Genomic DNA, 15,201 nt, shown 5'->3' on the forward strand with positions numbered 1-15,201 from the left:
CTGAGGTAATATTTCTAGATTAGCGGAGTCTGTAACCTGAAGCGTATGTAACCCGAGGTACAACTGTATCAAAGTCTTGTGCCACCTACTGACTTCATTGTATAATTACACTATCCACACTTAACCAACAACGAATGGTTGACATTGAATTCCAAGGTAGGAATTAAACAGAAATGGGGACAAGACAGAACTTCTCAGCATTCCTGGTGGCTAGTGACCATGGGACAGAATAGCAGTAACCCAGCACCACCTAATAAGACGACCAGTCCCATCTTTCCAGATCATAACCCAGGAAGCCAGCCCAGAAGGATACTATAAGGGATAACATAAAACACCACTGAAATATTGCGAGGCATGTTTGTGATTTGAGGAAAGGATTGCCTTTAAAAATCGAAGATGTTTCTTGCATCCCGGGAGGCCACTTTGGTGCTACTAACGCAGCGGTTTGACTTCACCCCCGGAGGCGCACTCCATTGTCTTTCGAGATTGTCGGATGCCAACACCTATGTGATCAAGGTCCGTCCCCCCCTTCCCTGATAGGTGTCTGTCAGTTTATTGTTTTCCGTCTTCCATCGCCAGGGGAAGGGATTTAAAGCCGTTAGAGCAAAAGGTGCGGAGGACCTTTCGCCGTTCTTGCTGCGACTGGGAAGCAGGTGGCGCCGAGAAACCTCCCTTTCTCAAGTGAGAAGTGCTTCCCGCGGAGTCTGCCTCTCTGACCAGTAATCCCCAGCGTGTCCCATAATCCCATATTGCCCAAACACAGCCCCTGAAGCGGAGAAGCGGGGGACGGGGGGACGGGACTCGTGCGCCAAAGACGTCCCCGATCTCCCATCGGACTTCCTTTCCCCCTACCATTTCAACTGAATTTACTTTGCAAACGAGCTTGCGTACGAGGCTGCAAACCTAACCCACGTTTCCTTGGGAGCAAAACCCGGCCAGTCTGACTCCGGAGTAAATATACTTTAGGATTGCGCTGCGAGCCATAAAACCCTCCGCGCGACTCTGACAGGCGAGACAGGACCCTTCGCCTCTCTCACTTCCAACGTGTGGGACTATTTCAGGCTACTCGATTTTCCCCTTTGAGCCTCTTTGCGCGCTTTATCCGCCTGAGCGGCCAACTTCCTTCCTCCCTCCCCGCCTTCTTTCTTCTTCCCGCCTGGTTTGAAGGGCTTCGCTTTCTAGTTGCCGGCACTTTGTTCCCCCTTTCGGGATCCCAGCGCCGAGACAGAGAGTGGAAGGGGCGGGATTTGGCGGCGAGCGCCGCGCACCGGCCGAGAGCGCGCGCCGGGTGCGGGGCGTGCCGAGCGAGGTGCGGAGCTTGCTTGGTTGTTCAATGCAATGGAACTAGTGGATGGCTTCCCTCGGCCGGGCTGAGGCGGCGCGGGGAATCCCTCGGCAGCGCCGTCGGAGGACAAGCCGCTGCTGCCGGCTGGCGGGGAGCGCAGCCGCTTCACCTCCTCCTCCTCCTCCTCCTCCCCTTTAAGGGGGTGGGGGCCGGGCCGGCCTTCCCTCGGCACCTGTGGGAGGGGGAGCGGGGCGGGGGCAGGGAAAGTTTGTCCCTGTGGTTGGCTGCGCGGCCGGGCTGAGGAGGGGGACGGCGGCGACGGCGGAGACTGAGGCGGGCGGCTCCCTCGCTCCTGCCGGCTCCCAGGGCAAGCCAGCCAGCCAGCGGGGAAGAGGCGGGCGAGGGCTGCTGGCTGCTCTGCCTCGCGCTCGGGTTATTGCTTTGTGGCCCCACCCCCTGTTGGAGGCTCCACTTTAGCTGAGGGTCTGCTGGCTTGCTGACCGACTTGGGGGGCTCCGGCTGGCTGGCTCTCGGCGCGCTTCTTGCCCGCCCCCAATTCTGGACGCAGAGGCATGGGGCACCGAGGGGAGGACGCGCCCCTTCTGCTGCTGCTCCTGTCGCTATTTGGTGAGTCCTTGGAACCTGGGGAGAGGGGTGGGTGGGAAAAAGAGGGGTGGGATGTGCGGGTGGGGGGCGAGAGCAAGGGAGGGAGACACTAGGCGATGTGAGGGCGATCTTAGCGCGACTCGGGTGGTGGGGATCCTGACCTGACCTGGCTTTTGGATACGCGGCGTTCCTTATTCGCCTGTAGCTCTGTTGCGGGATATGAGCAGTGCCTAGGGTTGGTGTTTTTTTTTTGGTCTTTGTCTTTTTAAAAATAAAATCATCAAGGGTTGAACTGTAGGGCTGTTTGCTCGAGAGCCATGTTGTGACCCTCTGAAGCTTGGAAAAATATACCTGCGCAAGTTGTTAGTGGAGGAAGGCACTCTGCCCATGCTTGGAGGTCTCTCCCCACCCCCACCCCCCTGTGCAGGACCCAGCTCTCCAGTGAATAGACCCGGCACACTTTTGGAGTCCCAAGTGATTTCTCTGACTGGAGGAGGCAGCCCTACTCCGTGACCGAAAATGAGACACCGCGCCCCAGTGCCATATTCCTCTTATGTCCTCAGAAAACATTAATGCAGCTTTAATCTCCACTTTATAAGCGGGTGTTAAAAGACTGGAAACAGATCCACTCTTGTATTCTTCTTCATCTCTCTGTCATAGCAGAGGTAACTAAACTCTGTGTCTAATTCCTTCCTTAATGTAGCGGGAGGTCTAGCTTTCTGTCTAGCCTTCTCATGAATAGGGAATGGTCACCTTTGGGGGGATAGGATGGCTGGCTTTAGCGGCTGCCCTTTAAGGTAGGAGTTCATTAAATCATTGTGAACTTCTCTGTCTAAAGCTTTGGTACTTTTAATGATTTGGGGGAAAGGCGTCTTCTTACATTGTTCATATACGGTGCTTAGATTATACCTTTCGCAGTTTCCGTCAGTATATTTTATTCACTTCTTTGATTTTGGAAGCTGCCATGCCAGTGCGTCCAGCAGTTGATTTCACTTCCTAGTTCTTGCTATGACACCTAGTTTAATGGAAACATGCTTCTGCTGAAATTTGCCCACATAGCTTTGCAGCATTAAAGAACTAGCATTAAAGAGTTTTGCATGCATTGGGTGTGTGTGTGAGAGAGTGTGTGTGTTCTGGTATTCAGAGGTGTTCTGGTGTTCAGAAGTGCTCTGGCGCTAATTTTAGTGTTGTTAATTTGAGTTCTGAATATACCATACTAATTAATGCATGGCACATCTATAATTGCTAAAAGTTTGTAGACTCTCTGGAACAGCTGCCCTGGTGTGCTTTCCGGTGCTAGACTAGGAGTGTTCCATACTTGGCTTTTGGGCTCTAGTGTTTGGAGCACTTCAGAACAACACATTTTAAAATAAGAACCATGTGTGAGAGAGTGAAAAAACCTAGAAAATATAGAATTAGAGGGATTTTTAAATGAGACTGCTAGTGCATCACAGCTTAAAGAAAAGATATTTCAGAGCTTCTGTAATTAACCTATAAGATATCGGTTATACAACGCAGTAAAGTTTTATAGAAAAGCTTCAGTGTTTAACATGTCAAGATTTACAATAATTTTATTGGCTTAAGCAGAGGGTAATGGGAATGCAGGCCTTGGGGTGCATAATCGAAGAACCATTTCTCTTAAGAATTATTCGTTATCTAAAATCATTTCTTCAGTACTTAGATCTTAATCAAATCAGAAGTTCTTGGTATTTTCATATGCAAAATATTGGATTTATTATAATTTGGACACACCATTTTTCATGTCTCCAGCCCCCTCCTCTAAGATGAAATGAATGGTTTAAATAATTCCTTAACTTAAAATATTTAGTGGACCTGGTGTTCCTGTCCATTTAGTTCAAAGAAGACAGATCTGCCCTTCATGGCCTAGGGCTGTGTACATGTATTAGTTTTGTGGCAGACTTGCTTGTTGACCCAAGTTTGTCCAAATAAAATAAAAAGTAATGGTGTTGGACCCAATGGTTTGTTGCCTTTTTAGAGAAAAGGGGCCACGTGGATGCATATCTGAGTGCTAAACTTACTTCCTTGCAGTTTATTTCCCCCTCCCCATTTCACTCCCCCAGGTGGCCTCCAATAGTGGAAGTGAGAGGGGCTATGTGAGAATCACAAGGCGGAGGTGGTAGAGGGAAGAGACTACAGGCAGGCAAATTGCGGGTATAGGAAGGTTCATTCTTCCTTAATCTGTGTGTCCCTCTTGATCTAAAGATAAGACTAGTCCTGATGTGAACAGACCTGGGTGTCATCACATATAGTGTGATAATAAAAATGCTAGTTCCAACATTCAGTTGTGCATGTGGTACTGCCCAGTAGAGACGTAGGTGGCGCTGTGGTCTAAACCACTGAGCCTCTTGGGCTTGCTGATCAGAAGGTCAGCGGTTCAAATCCACATGACGGGGTGGGCTCCCAGCTTCTGCCAACCTAGCAGTTTGAAAGCACACCAGTGCAAGTAGATAAATAGGTATCACTGTGGCAGGAAGGTAAACAGCATTTCTGTGCGCTCTGGTTTCCATCACAGTGTTCCTTTGCACCAGAAGCGGTTTAGTCATGCTGGCCACATAACCCGGAAAGCTGTCTGTGGACAAACGCCTGCTCCCTCGGCCTGAAAGTGAGATGAGCGCCGCAACCCCACGGTCACCTTTGACTGGACTCAAATGTCCAGGGGTCCTTTGCTCTTTTTTTTTTTTACCTTTTCACTGCCCACAATGCTGATGGAAGATCACTTGTTTTAAAGAGCCCTTGTGTTAACGTTGGCTACAGAGAGAAGGCTGTAGACAAATATTTTAAAAATTCTTTCTCTCATTTTTGCATGATTGTACAGTGGTAATGAGAGGCAGGTTTGTTGGGAGTTTGATACTGTCTCCTTCATATGAGTGAATAGGGTACAGGCAACCTGCCATTTATGCGCGTTCAATTATGTGCACGACCGTGCATGCATGCATTGCACCGAACCTGAAAGTGATGCAAAAAGTCACCAAAATGTCACAAAAAGGGACAGGGCAGGGGTGGAACAGGGTGTTTGTAGGTTTTTCTTGTGGTGTTTCAAAAATACACAATTTCACTGATGCGTGCAGTGCCTCGGAACACGTGTAAATGGGAGGTTGCCTGTATCAGAAAATGTCAAGTATATTTAGTTAGGCCTTGTGTCTATGAATGTTGAAATTTAGGGAAATAATTTGCTGATACATATATTTGCAGAGGTTTGGTATGGCATGTATAGGGGACATGACCAAAGGTCTTTCCTGCTATCGGGCTAATTACCTACCGTAGTTATATATTTACCAAACCAAGTAAGTGTACAAGGAAATGCGTCGCTATTTCTGCCTTCAACAGAGCGTGTCTTCTAACTATGGTTTCATAGGGACACAGTTGAGGTACATGTTTTGGGAAGGTGGCTGAACCTGCTGATGGCATGTGGCATTGCATTCTGAGCATGAGTGCTTCAGTCTTTAGTTTACCTTTTAACAGCATGAGAACTGCAGGAAAAAAATTAAATACCCACAAGTAGGTCTGTTTTTTTGCCAAACCACGTGGAAAGCCACCTTGCAAGTTCTTATGCAAGTTGTGTGTATTTGATCTGTAACCTGAGCAAATGTCAGCCTTTCCAGTCCTAATTAAGATAACTGTTCCATTTAATTAAAAAACTGCTTCTTTCTTTTGGTGGGAAAGGGCTTGAGGGAAAGCAGGTGACTCATGTTGTACCACAGCAAGAACATTCCCAATCAACATTCAAAATCCCCAGGTAATCAATATTTGTCTTCCATGCCTCGGAAGTTCTTGCATTGCTTTTTCTGTCTAATCTCCAGTTCCTGGCTAGCATTAGGGATCTTTCAGAGAGCTTCATTTCATGTCCATTGTTTGCAATGGCTTGCATTTCCAGCTGTTTGATTTCTTTGATGCTACAACAGTTAGTAATTTGAATCAAGGTTTAATTCAAAACCCTGCAGTTAAAGGCTTCCAGTAATTAGTTGCTTGTCTGCTTGTAATCATGAACCTCATGAAACAGTGTTCTTGGCAATGCAATTATGGTAAAAAGTCAAAGCAAGAGAGAGTGTAAAGGGCTTTGCCCATTAGATATGCTATTTCACTGATCAATACTAGAAATGAGTATGCAGAGGAAAGATATGGGAAAGTCCTGATGCTTGAAAGGATTAAAGGGTGAAATTAATATGTGCTGAGTTACCTGTTCTTTTCCAACTGCCAGCAACCTGATATTACATTTTCCTCATTCCTCTGTGGTAAAGAATAATAACAATTCTGCTCTGTCATCCAGCACTTTTAAGAGTAGGGTTTGCCCAACTTGGTATGAAAAGAGAGATCAGTGTGGCCTTGCTTCACTGAGATCAACCACTTTTTACATGCTCTTGCTCTTCTCCTCTGTTCCTAAATTTCAGAAGAATTTAAGGCTCTGCAAAGTGATTGCATCCAGGTGGATGGTGCAGATATTTTTCACACTAATTATTTCCCATTATTGACCATTGCTGTTGTTGGCATCCATCTGTCTCAAGAGGGAATGGAGTATGCCTCCAGGGGTAGAGTCAAACCACTGGGTTAGCACACCGATGTGATCTCCCTGGGGTGCAAGCCTAGGCAGGGTGTATGGAGGTCCTGGGCTACCCAGACAGCAATACCCCCTTTCTTGGCTACTCTGATGTGTGGAGAGCAGAGCACCATGTTTGTCATCAGTTTGGCTGCAAGGGTTGCCAGAAGGAGATGTACAAGGTGCTGTCCAACCACCTTAGGGACTTAGCTCGGGATTTGTGTAGCCTTTTCTTCTCCTGAAATATCTCGCAAGCCAGCAGAGGTTTAGGATAAGAGTTTTCCTTCTCCTAGATGGGCTGTCTTCCCAGGTTGATGAACCCCACCAGCCCCTCATTTCCCTCTACAGCACATGCAGAAACTGCCCTCTTGGCCATTGCACCCATTATTGCTCTTGTCTGCTCAGTCTGCCGGAGCTTGTCTTCACATGCAGGGGAAGTTTCTAACTCGCAGAGGGTTTGAAACCTATCAGCTGCCCATCAGTTAGCCAGCTGAAACCATTTCCTGGGGTGTGGCCATTGTTGTATGCTGACAGCTTCTATGAGCCCCAGCTGAGAGCTGTTCACCCAAGGTGAACAAATTACTTCAGAAGGAGCATGACATATCCCCCACCAGAAGTACTACCCCTCCCCTAACCTCCCATACGCAGGTGAAAGCCATACTTCAGATAAATTGATGTAGTCCCTTCTTGCTGCTTGTAACAACTGTCTGAGCAGAATACACACGGGATTTCTGTTTCCATATTTAAAACATATATATTGAGGCTGCAAATTATAGAATTTATTTATGCACATGAAGCAGATAAAATAGTCCTATCTCATTTGAGCAACAAATACACTTTTGAATGTACAGTTCACAAGATGAGCTTGAATACTAAGAGCATAGAGAGAATTGTTGGCGGCTGACTGCTGTCTATGGTGCCACTTTTGGATACTGTTTATTATTCTGAAGCATTCAAGAAAAAAATACCTACAAATTTGTAGAGTGATTAAAGTGTTTTAGACTCCTTTTTCTGGACTGTGTTGTAGATGGTTGGACATGATGGAGGTTTACAAAAATGTGTTGATGATGGATAGTGTTCTTTCTCTATTCTGTAATCTTGGGGTTGCCAGTTGAATTGAAACACTTGCCAAAAGTACTTCTATGAGTATTTAACAAAATACGTTTTCTCCCATGAGATGCAGCAATGGCTACTAGCTTACATGGCTTTAGAAAATTAAACACATTTATGAAGGATTGGCCTCTTAATGGCTGTTAGCCTTGAGAGAGCCACTAGTCTGAGAGGGTGTGTGCTTCTTTGAGTATTAGATGCTGGTGCAAGCAAGAGAAGACAATTATCTCCATTCCCTGTCTGTGAGTTTCTGGAAATATATAGCTCACCAGTATTGGAGGTAGTGGAATTTTAGTCTCAAAGGAATTATGGTCTCTTACTAGATGACAGCTTCTTATGGAAAAGTATCCCCCCCCCTTACTAGACAGTATCTTATGGAAAAGTATTTCTTATGGAAAAGTGTTTGTTTATTTATTTATTCATTCATAAAATGTATACACTGCTTGATTGTAAAAATCAACCACCACCACATCAAAGTGGTTTGCAAAAAGTACTTGGAACTCCCACAGAGGGGGGGGGGATTCTTAATTTAGCAGTATATAATTTTCTGTATTTTCTATATCCTTGTTGATATCATGGTTTGTCTTAAACACTATCTTTGCTGAGCCCTTGTGGGTTCAGTTGATTATTGATTTAAATTAAATAAAATGCCAGTGTGACTCCATGCTAATATCTCCAAGGACACAGTGCCCTTAATAGTTTCATATTGCTATAGCGAAAGCAGCTGAGGCAGTTTGTTAAATAAGAAGTTGGGAAAATGCTAATGAATGAGAAATGATGGATATGGATGTGGAGAGCATATCTCTTCTAAAACTATGTATTGGAATAAAGACTCATGCAAAACATAGACAAGTCTAAAGCTAATAAAATATTATTTAGTTTCCCAAAATTCATGAAATATGAAATCCAAAGATATTAAGCAACTTTTATGTACATCTGGCAAGTGAAGAACTGTTCAAGAATGTGTTGCGGATATAGGATGCAAAGTGCTAATAATCAAGGAAAGCAGATAGAGGGTATGTGTGTGGGGGGGAAGATACTTGATGGAGAATGTACTAGGTTTAATTATAATCAATGGATTTACCGGTACTTACACTATTGGTTCACCCAATACTAAATTGAAACTGAAGGTCTTTGACCTTCTCACAGTGCCTATGCTGAAAACATCTGAAAATCTAAAGAGGATCACATTTCTCTGATAATACTTGGCTTGCTGCATGAAATTTAGCACCCTTGTGTCTGGGGGGAGAAATGCCACTCTGTGCATTGCCATCATTGTTGTGATCTGGGACTTGAACTAGTCTGACCATGTACTCTCAGTTTTACTCTTCTTGATGCATGTTTTAATATTCATTGTGGACTTGTGGTGCAAAAGGAAATTAATTAACCTGTGCGTTGTTCACCTGATCTGTGTATCGGGTTTCTTTTCTTGTGCTTGTTGTTCATTTGCACAATCTGCAACATTAACTGGCCCTGTACTGTTTCAGTAAAGTGGGATGTTTTAATAATGTGTTTCTCCATGGAAGAATTTTTGTAATTTGGAGAAAAAATGAGGAATACTATATAGGAAGGCAAGAGTAAAACTGCTCATGTTTCTGGGATGGCGTAAGATAGAGGCCACCAAATCTTGGGTGGGCTTTTTGGCACAACTTATTGCATGAATATAGCTGTTCTTATGTTTTGGCAGCAGATAAAGGGTAGATTTCCCAATACAAATGAACTTCAGGTTCTGTGAATCATTGAAGCTCAGGTTTGATTTACAGTTTACTGCACTGTTAGACACTTTTATAAAATGAAAATGGTATTGTGAGTGAGTCTAAAGAGATTGCATTGTTCTTTAGAGCTGAGAATGAGGAAATAATTGAGAGCTGCTTGTTTGAACAGGGAATGCTATCTTGGAGGTGTGAATCTGCGCTGAAATGCAGTAAATGGCCAGGATGGGCTGATGGTTCTAATTTTGGGGTTTGCACAGTCAGCTTTGTAGTAGGACTCTGTGATCACAACACAGTGCTGAGTTTCCACGAAGAGAAAATTAATATTTTGTGGTGGTTTATCATATTTTAAGAATAAACGTACTGTAAAGGTAGACTTCTCTGAGGCAAAGTAAATGGGCTGCAATGTAGGGTAGAGTTTGAAAGATGACAAGCCATGTTATTCAGCCACTATTGACACACTTGACAGGCATGTGACTCTAAACATGTCTGACTACTACTTAGTTGGTGTTCAAGGAATAAGCTCTTGTTGAAGCTGAGTATTTGTGGGGATGCTCAAATGGTGTGGTAGGAGAAACTCATCCTATTGCAATCTTGGTCCTGCTCTACTAGATGGCAATTTGCCAGATACTGGTTATGATAGCACACTAATCAAAACAAAGGAGTTAAACTTGGATTGTTATTACTGGGTAGAGGAGTGCCCTTGCAAGGTGCTTGGGGCGCAATGGATGCAAGTCAGCTTTACATGGGAGGTGAGGGGAAGATGCCACCAGAGTCTTTGGCATTAGTGACTTAGCCTTCCTGAACAGGAGGAACAATGCCTCTGCTATCTTTCCTGAAGCAGTTCTAGGGTAATATGTGTGTGTGCAATAGGATTCTGCTGCTTCCTCTGTCTTCTAAGCCTCCTTTAGGAGACAGGTTCAAGAGGAGGAGTAACTGATGGATATACGAATGTCTAAAATGCCACTTAACCCCTTTTACTTCCTGAAGGATTTGGGGGGAGCGAATAGCATGGTCAGGTTTGGGGAAATAGGCTAGCCTCCTCACTTCTTTTCTCTTTGAGACAATGGGAGGTGAACAGTGTGAGGAAGAAGAAGTAGAGAAATGGTAGAGAAGTATTATTTGCCTGCCTGTCAAACTTGAGTTTTTGACTAGATCTTAATACTGAAGTATGCTCATAACTGGGAATGACAATTCTGTGCCACGCAAGGATTTATTGCTATGTGACATTCTTTCCACCCTCCTTCACCCTCTTCTGTTATTCTCTGCTTAGGCCACCTTTAGAAACTTTGGCTGCTGCAGTGAAGTCCAGTAGTGTATGTTCTTTGAGAGCCGTGCTTCAAAGGACCATCTCAATTAAACACCCTTTTTATATATGTCAGCAGTCCCAACTTCTGACCCTCTATGTAAGCATAAACGTAGCGCGAGAGTTGACAGATCCAGGAGGAACAATTCCTGTTATCTCAGTAGTTGGAATTGCTGTTAACTGCGTATCCGTAAGGACCCAGATGAACACTCTTCACATGAATACTTGCTGCGGATGGTTGAGACTGCTTGCGTAGAACAAAACTGTCATATGAACTGGTCCCAAAGGAGTGAACATTCTGTCTGAATTGCCATCATATGAGGCACTAACTTGCATATTTAAAATTGGTCTTGGTACTCTATTTATAACAGAAGTGCAAAACCTTTTGTTGTCACTGTCAAGGGCTGCAATCTGTCAGGGTGTGCATGACAGACATGGGTGTGGCAAAAGTCAGTAGTGGTCAAGCCAATCTCTTCTCTTCTCTTTTATCTGCCCCCTTTCTGGACTGTATCATTCCTACTCTTATATCTGGGGACGCGGGTGGCGCTGTGGGTTAAACCACAGAGCCTAAGACTTGCTGATCAGAAGGTCAGTGGTTTGAATCCCCGCCATGGGGTGAGCTCCCGTTGCTCGGTCCCTGCTCCTGCAAACCCAGCAGTTCCAAAGCACGCCAAAAAGTGCAAGTAGATAAATAGGTACTGCTCTGGCGGGAAGGTAAACGGCGTTTCTGTGTGCTGCTCTGGTTCTCCAGAAGCGGCTTAGTCATGCTGGCCACATGACCCGGAAGCTGTCTGCAGACAAATGCTGGCTCCCTCAGCCTATAGAGCGAGATGAGCACCCCAACCCCAGAGTTGGTCACGACTGGACCTAATGGTCAGGTGTCCCTTTACCTTTACCTTACTCTTGCTAGAGTCCTGGGAGAGTGAGGGAGGTGGCCCTGCTTGCTGTAACTAATGTTCTGGGTGGAGAATGCAAAGCAGAAGAGGGTCTATGTGGTGAAGAGGAAGACAAGAAACCCAAAATGGTGCAAAACACAGAATTAACCACAAAACTATACCTGCAAGCTTACAGTCTAAATGGAAACACGAAAAAGGGGGTAGGGAAAGCTAATGGAGAAAGAAAAGAACTGTTTTTTTTAAAACATTTAAACTATTAAGAGTGTCAACAAGTAGATGGTGCTAAGTTTCTGGAGTCTTATTTTGAATTTACAACCTCTGTTTCAAAATCTGAATTGCATTCAAATGTCAAGACTTGAATCTGTATAGAGTACCTAAAACAATTTTTCCTCAAATGCAACTTGAAAGGCGATATTACGGTTTGTATCCATGTAACAGTTAGAGGAAAGCTGGTATTCCAGTAATCTGACTTAATGGTAGATTGCAGCAAGTGTTGACAAATGTTGTGTGCTCTCACTTCAGTTTTGCTCATGATAGCTTGCTTTGTAAACTTCTGTAATGGCAGGGACGGGACGGGGCAAGTGCAGGCATATCTCACTTGGATACAGCAAAGTATTATGCACAGTGGATGCTTAAGCATTTGGCTGGCATAAGGCCCATTAAGCTCAGTGAGGTGTGAGCTGGCAGAGCAGCTTCTGATAGCACTCTAAGGGCAAAATGGGGAGAGAGTGGGATACTGCTGTTGTGTGTGTGTCAAGGACATTGCACTTTTGGTACATGGTTCTAAAGCAGTTCAGCCAAGAAACACCTTGGTTATCAAATGGCAAACCCGGAAGTAAGTGTTCCGGTTTGTGAACGTTTTTCAGAAGCTGAACTTCCGACACGGCTTCCACTTGAGTGCAGGAAGTTATTGCAGCCAATCGGAAGCTGTGCCTTGGTTTTTGAACGGTTTTAGGAGTTGAACAGACTCCTGGAACAGATTAAGTTCAAGAGCCAAGGTACCACTGTATTATGGAAGAAGGGGTGTTTACAAAGATCTCTTCTTTACCTTATCCATTGTCTCCCCCATATTTCCTCCAACACCATTAGAATATTCAAAGAGCTAAGAGGGGCAGGATTACTACACACCTTTTTACCCCAAGACAAGCCCAGGTGGCAGATGTAGTACCATTCCCCAGTTAACGTCAGTTGCTAACTAAGTAAATAACACTATTTTCTCCTCCTCCACTTGAGTGGGAGGGAATAGGAAGGGGAAAGGAAGAAAACTGGTAGCTCTCAGCTAAGTTCTTTTTTTTTCTTGGGCAGTGGAAGACATCAAGAAAGGCAGGAAAGGTTGCACCTTGGTAATAACCAAGTGCACAGATGGGTGTGTGTACCTTCTTGCTATCCCGGGTCCTGGAAAGGCAACCTTCCTCTCTCTGTGTATTATGCCAATACATTTATTCAGCTAACCAACATCACAAAATGGGGCACAAGCGTTTGCATTCTCCAGAACTCTGCATAAGGCCAGATGGTTAATGGTCCAAGGGGAAGAGAAAAATTGGCTGGTGTCCAAGTTATCCGAGTCTTGTAAACGTCTTAAAGCGGAGTGTGGGAGGAGGTAGCAGACATTCGAATGAGGCTCTTTAGGTGCTGTGCAGGTTTCACCAAGGGCTTCTGGGAAGGACACATAATGGCAGATTCCCCATCTCTAAATCCTGCATTGCGATGGTTAACTTTGCTCGGCATACCAGCAGTAACAACTATGGCTGGAGTCAAAACAGCTACTTCAGCTCTGGCAAGGAGTTTGGGCTAGTTTAATGGGATTTTTGGCTTGAAACAGCTGGCCTCAATTCTAACTGCAAGCTGCTTTTGAACCCCCTCTCAGTTTAAAAGCAATTTGCCATGGATCATCAGGTGGTTGCAGAGGTTGTGGTTAGGCCACGACTCCAAAGAACCATGCGGGTGATCGGAGGGAATTACAGAACGCTAACTCTGGTGTTGCGTTATATGGGATCTTTTGTTTCATTTGGCTGATGGTGCAGTTTTGCTTCAGAAAATGGTTATGTGAATTAAATATATGGTTGAGTAAATAAAGGGTGGCTTACTGCAGGCATACAGCTCCTCTGTGTCTATATATAGTACTCTTAGAAAGGACTCTTGTTTTTTAAGCTTCAGAAAGAAAGAAGTCTGTCATGGCTTTCAGTTGGAGCTCATGATAAACAATTGCATTTCCTGACTATGATTTGACTTGTAGTTTGACTTGCAGTTTGAACTCTGTCTGCCATTATTAACTGGAGCGCTTCCCTAGATAGTCTTGGCAGAACTGTGAAACAAGTGGCTTTTATCAGTTCGTTCTGAGTTTTAAAAGGGGGAGTGGGTTCCAGGGAATCGCAACTGACAGAAGCAGCAAAGGTGTGATGCTAATTTTAAATTGTGTGCTGGCTTCCCATAACACACATTTTCTAATGCAATTGGGTTCGAGTGATTAGGAACACTTAGATGACTCCTGGTCTGTGTCATATTTTCTTCCTTCAGTTGAAGTGTAAGCAGTGTTGAGTGTGGGGATCTTGAGTAGAGAAGAGGTGGGGCAGAGGTGGTGAACACCCTATCCATTGTTGGTCTGCTCCAAATCTATCTCTTCCATACAGCTTTAACTCCATGGAATTCAAAATCACCTTTGAAATGTGGGGTTAAAACAATGTGTGGCATTATGGGGGTGGACTTGGAGCAGATAAAGGGAAAGGGTTAAGGATCTCCATTGCCACTCAAAATCCCAATCTTCAAAAGATTATAACGTTTGCCCTTAATGTTTACTTTAGCCCATTGGTCCCAGAGAAAACAGGATGCTCAATTCACCCCTTCCCCAATTTGCTTTTCTTTAAGAAAAGCACAGAAAGAAAAGCAAGTACCAGGGCTTTGCTGTGCATATTTGCTCATAAAATGTTTCCCCAAATCATTTGGAAAACAGTGATTTTGCATTTTTGATTGGAAATTGTGTTACTGTTGGAGTGGGGGTTGGCAATTAATCATTGGTACTAAGGTAGCTTCTGTTGGCATGATCCTGTATAAATTCAGTGTCTTTATTTCTCACACGGATGAAGTTTGCATTCAAAATGTTGCAGCTTCTTCCAACAATGGATGGCCCTTCCTTACGACAGCACAGCAGATCTCCCTGCAGCTGCATAATGAGAATGATACACACCTGGCAACTCTATATGGAAGCACAGGCTATATGGGGTGTAGTACAGAGGCTTTTGTTTGCAGGGTCAGGCCTATAGCTGCTTTCTTGCTCTTAGCTTAGAAGCACTGCTGTTTAGCTCAAGATGACTAGGTGTGTTCACACTGTATAACTGCCAAATGGAGGGGGGGGAGGAATTATGCACCCCCTGTGTAAATAAATCTGCTGATTTCTATTAGCATTTTAATGTTCTTGTTTTGCTCTTCTGCTTTATTCTTTGTTCATTTTGTTCACTTTTGATGCAGTTTAACGAGCACTGTAGCACCTCCTGGAAGAGATGGGAAAATGAATTAAGCCTGCAGTTTAGTGCTAATCTCTTGATTTGAGTTCTGTTGTTCCACCTAGACATGTAAATGCACTAAGATTTTCTTAGTGGAAAGTAGCATGGTGGGCTCAACTTGAGAGATAAGCTGTAAATGGACCCGGCTGTTGAGAAGTGCAGGCCATCTGTTCTCTGTGAAATAAAACTTGCGTAAAGTTTCAGAGATCAGGCACTTGAGGACTGAGTCAG

The 15,201-nt window shown here is 44.5% G+C and overlaps 1 protein-coding gene across 2 annotated transcripts in view; it reads left to right on the forward strand.

Annotated features, from left to right (window-relative positions):
• The first annotated feature begins 1,547 nt into the window (after positions 1-1,547).
• PTGFRN (prostaglandin F2 receptor inhibitor) overlaps positions 1,548-15,201 on the forward strand; it is a 78,070-nt gene continuing 64,416 nt past the window's right edge. Inside the window, exon 1 of one of the 2 annotated variants that reach the window (XM_053386429.1) lies at positions 1,548-1,912. In XM_053386429.1, coding sequence (XP_053242404.1) covers positions 1,858-1,912 — 55 coding nt within the window. In that variant the 5' untranslated portion in view covers positions 1,548-1,857. The remainder of the gene's footprint in view (positions 1,913-15,201) is intronic. The other variant, XM_053386428.1, reaches the window with a different exon arrangement.

Source organism: Podarcis raffonei, chromosome 4 (assembly GCF_027172205.1).
Source record: "Podarcis raffonei isolate rPodRaf1 chromosome 4, rPodRaf1.pri, whole genome shotgun sequence".
Taxonomy (NCBI): Eukaryota; Metazoa; Chordata; class Lepidosauria; order Squamata; family Lacertidae; genus Podarcis; species Podarcis raffonei.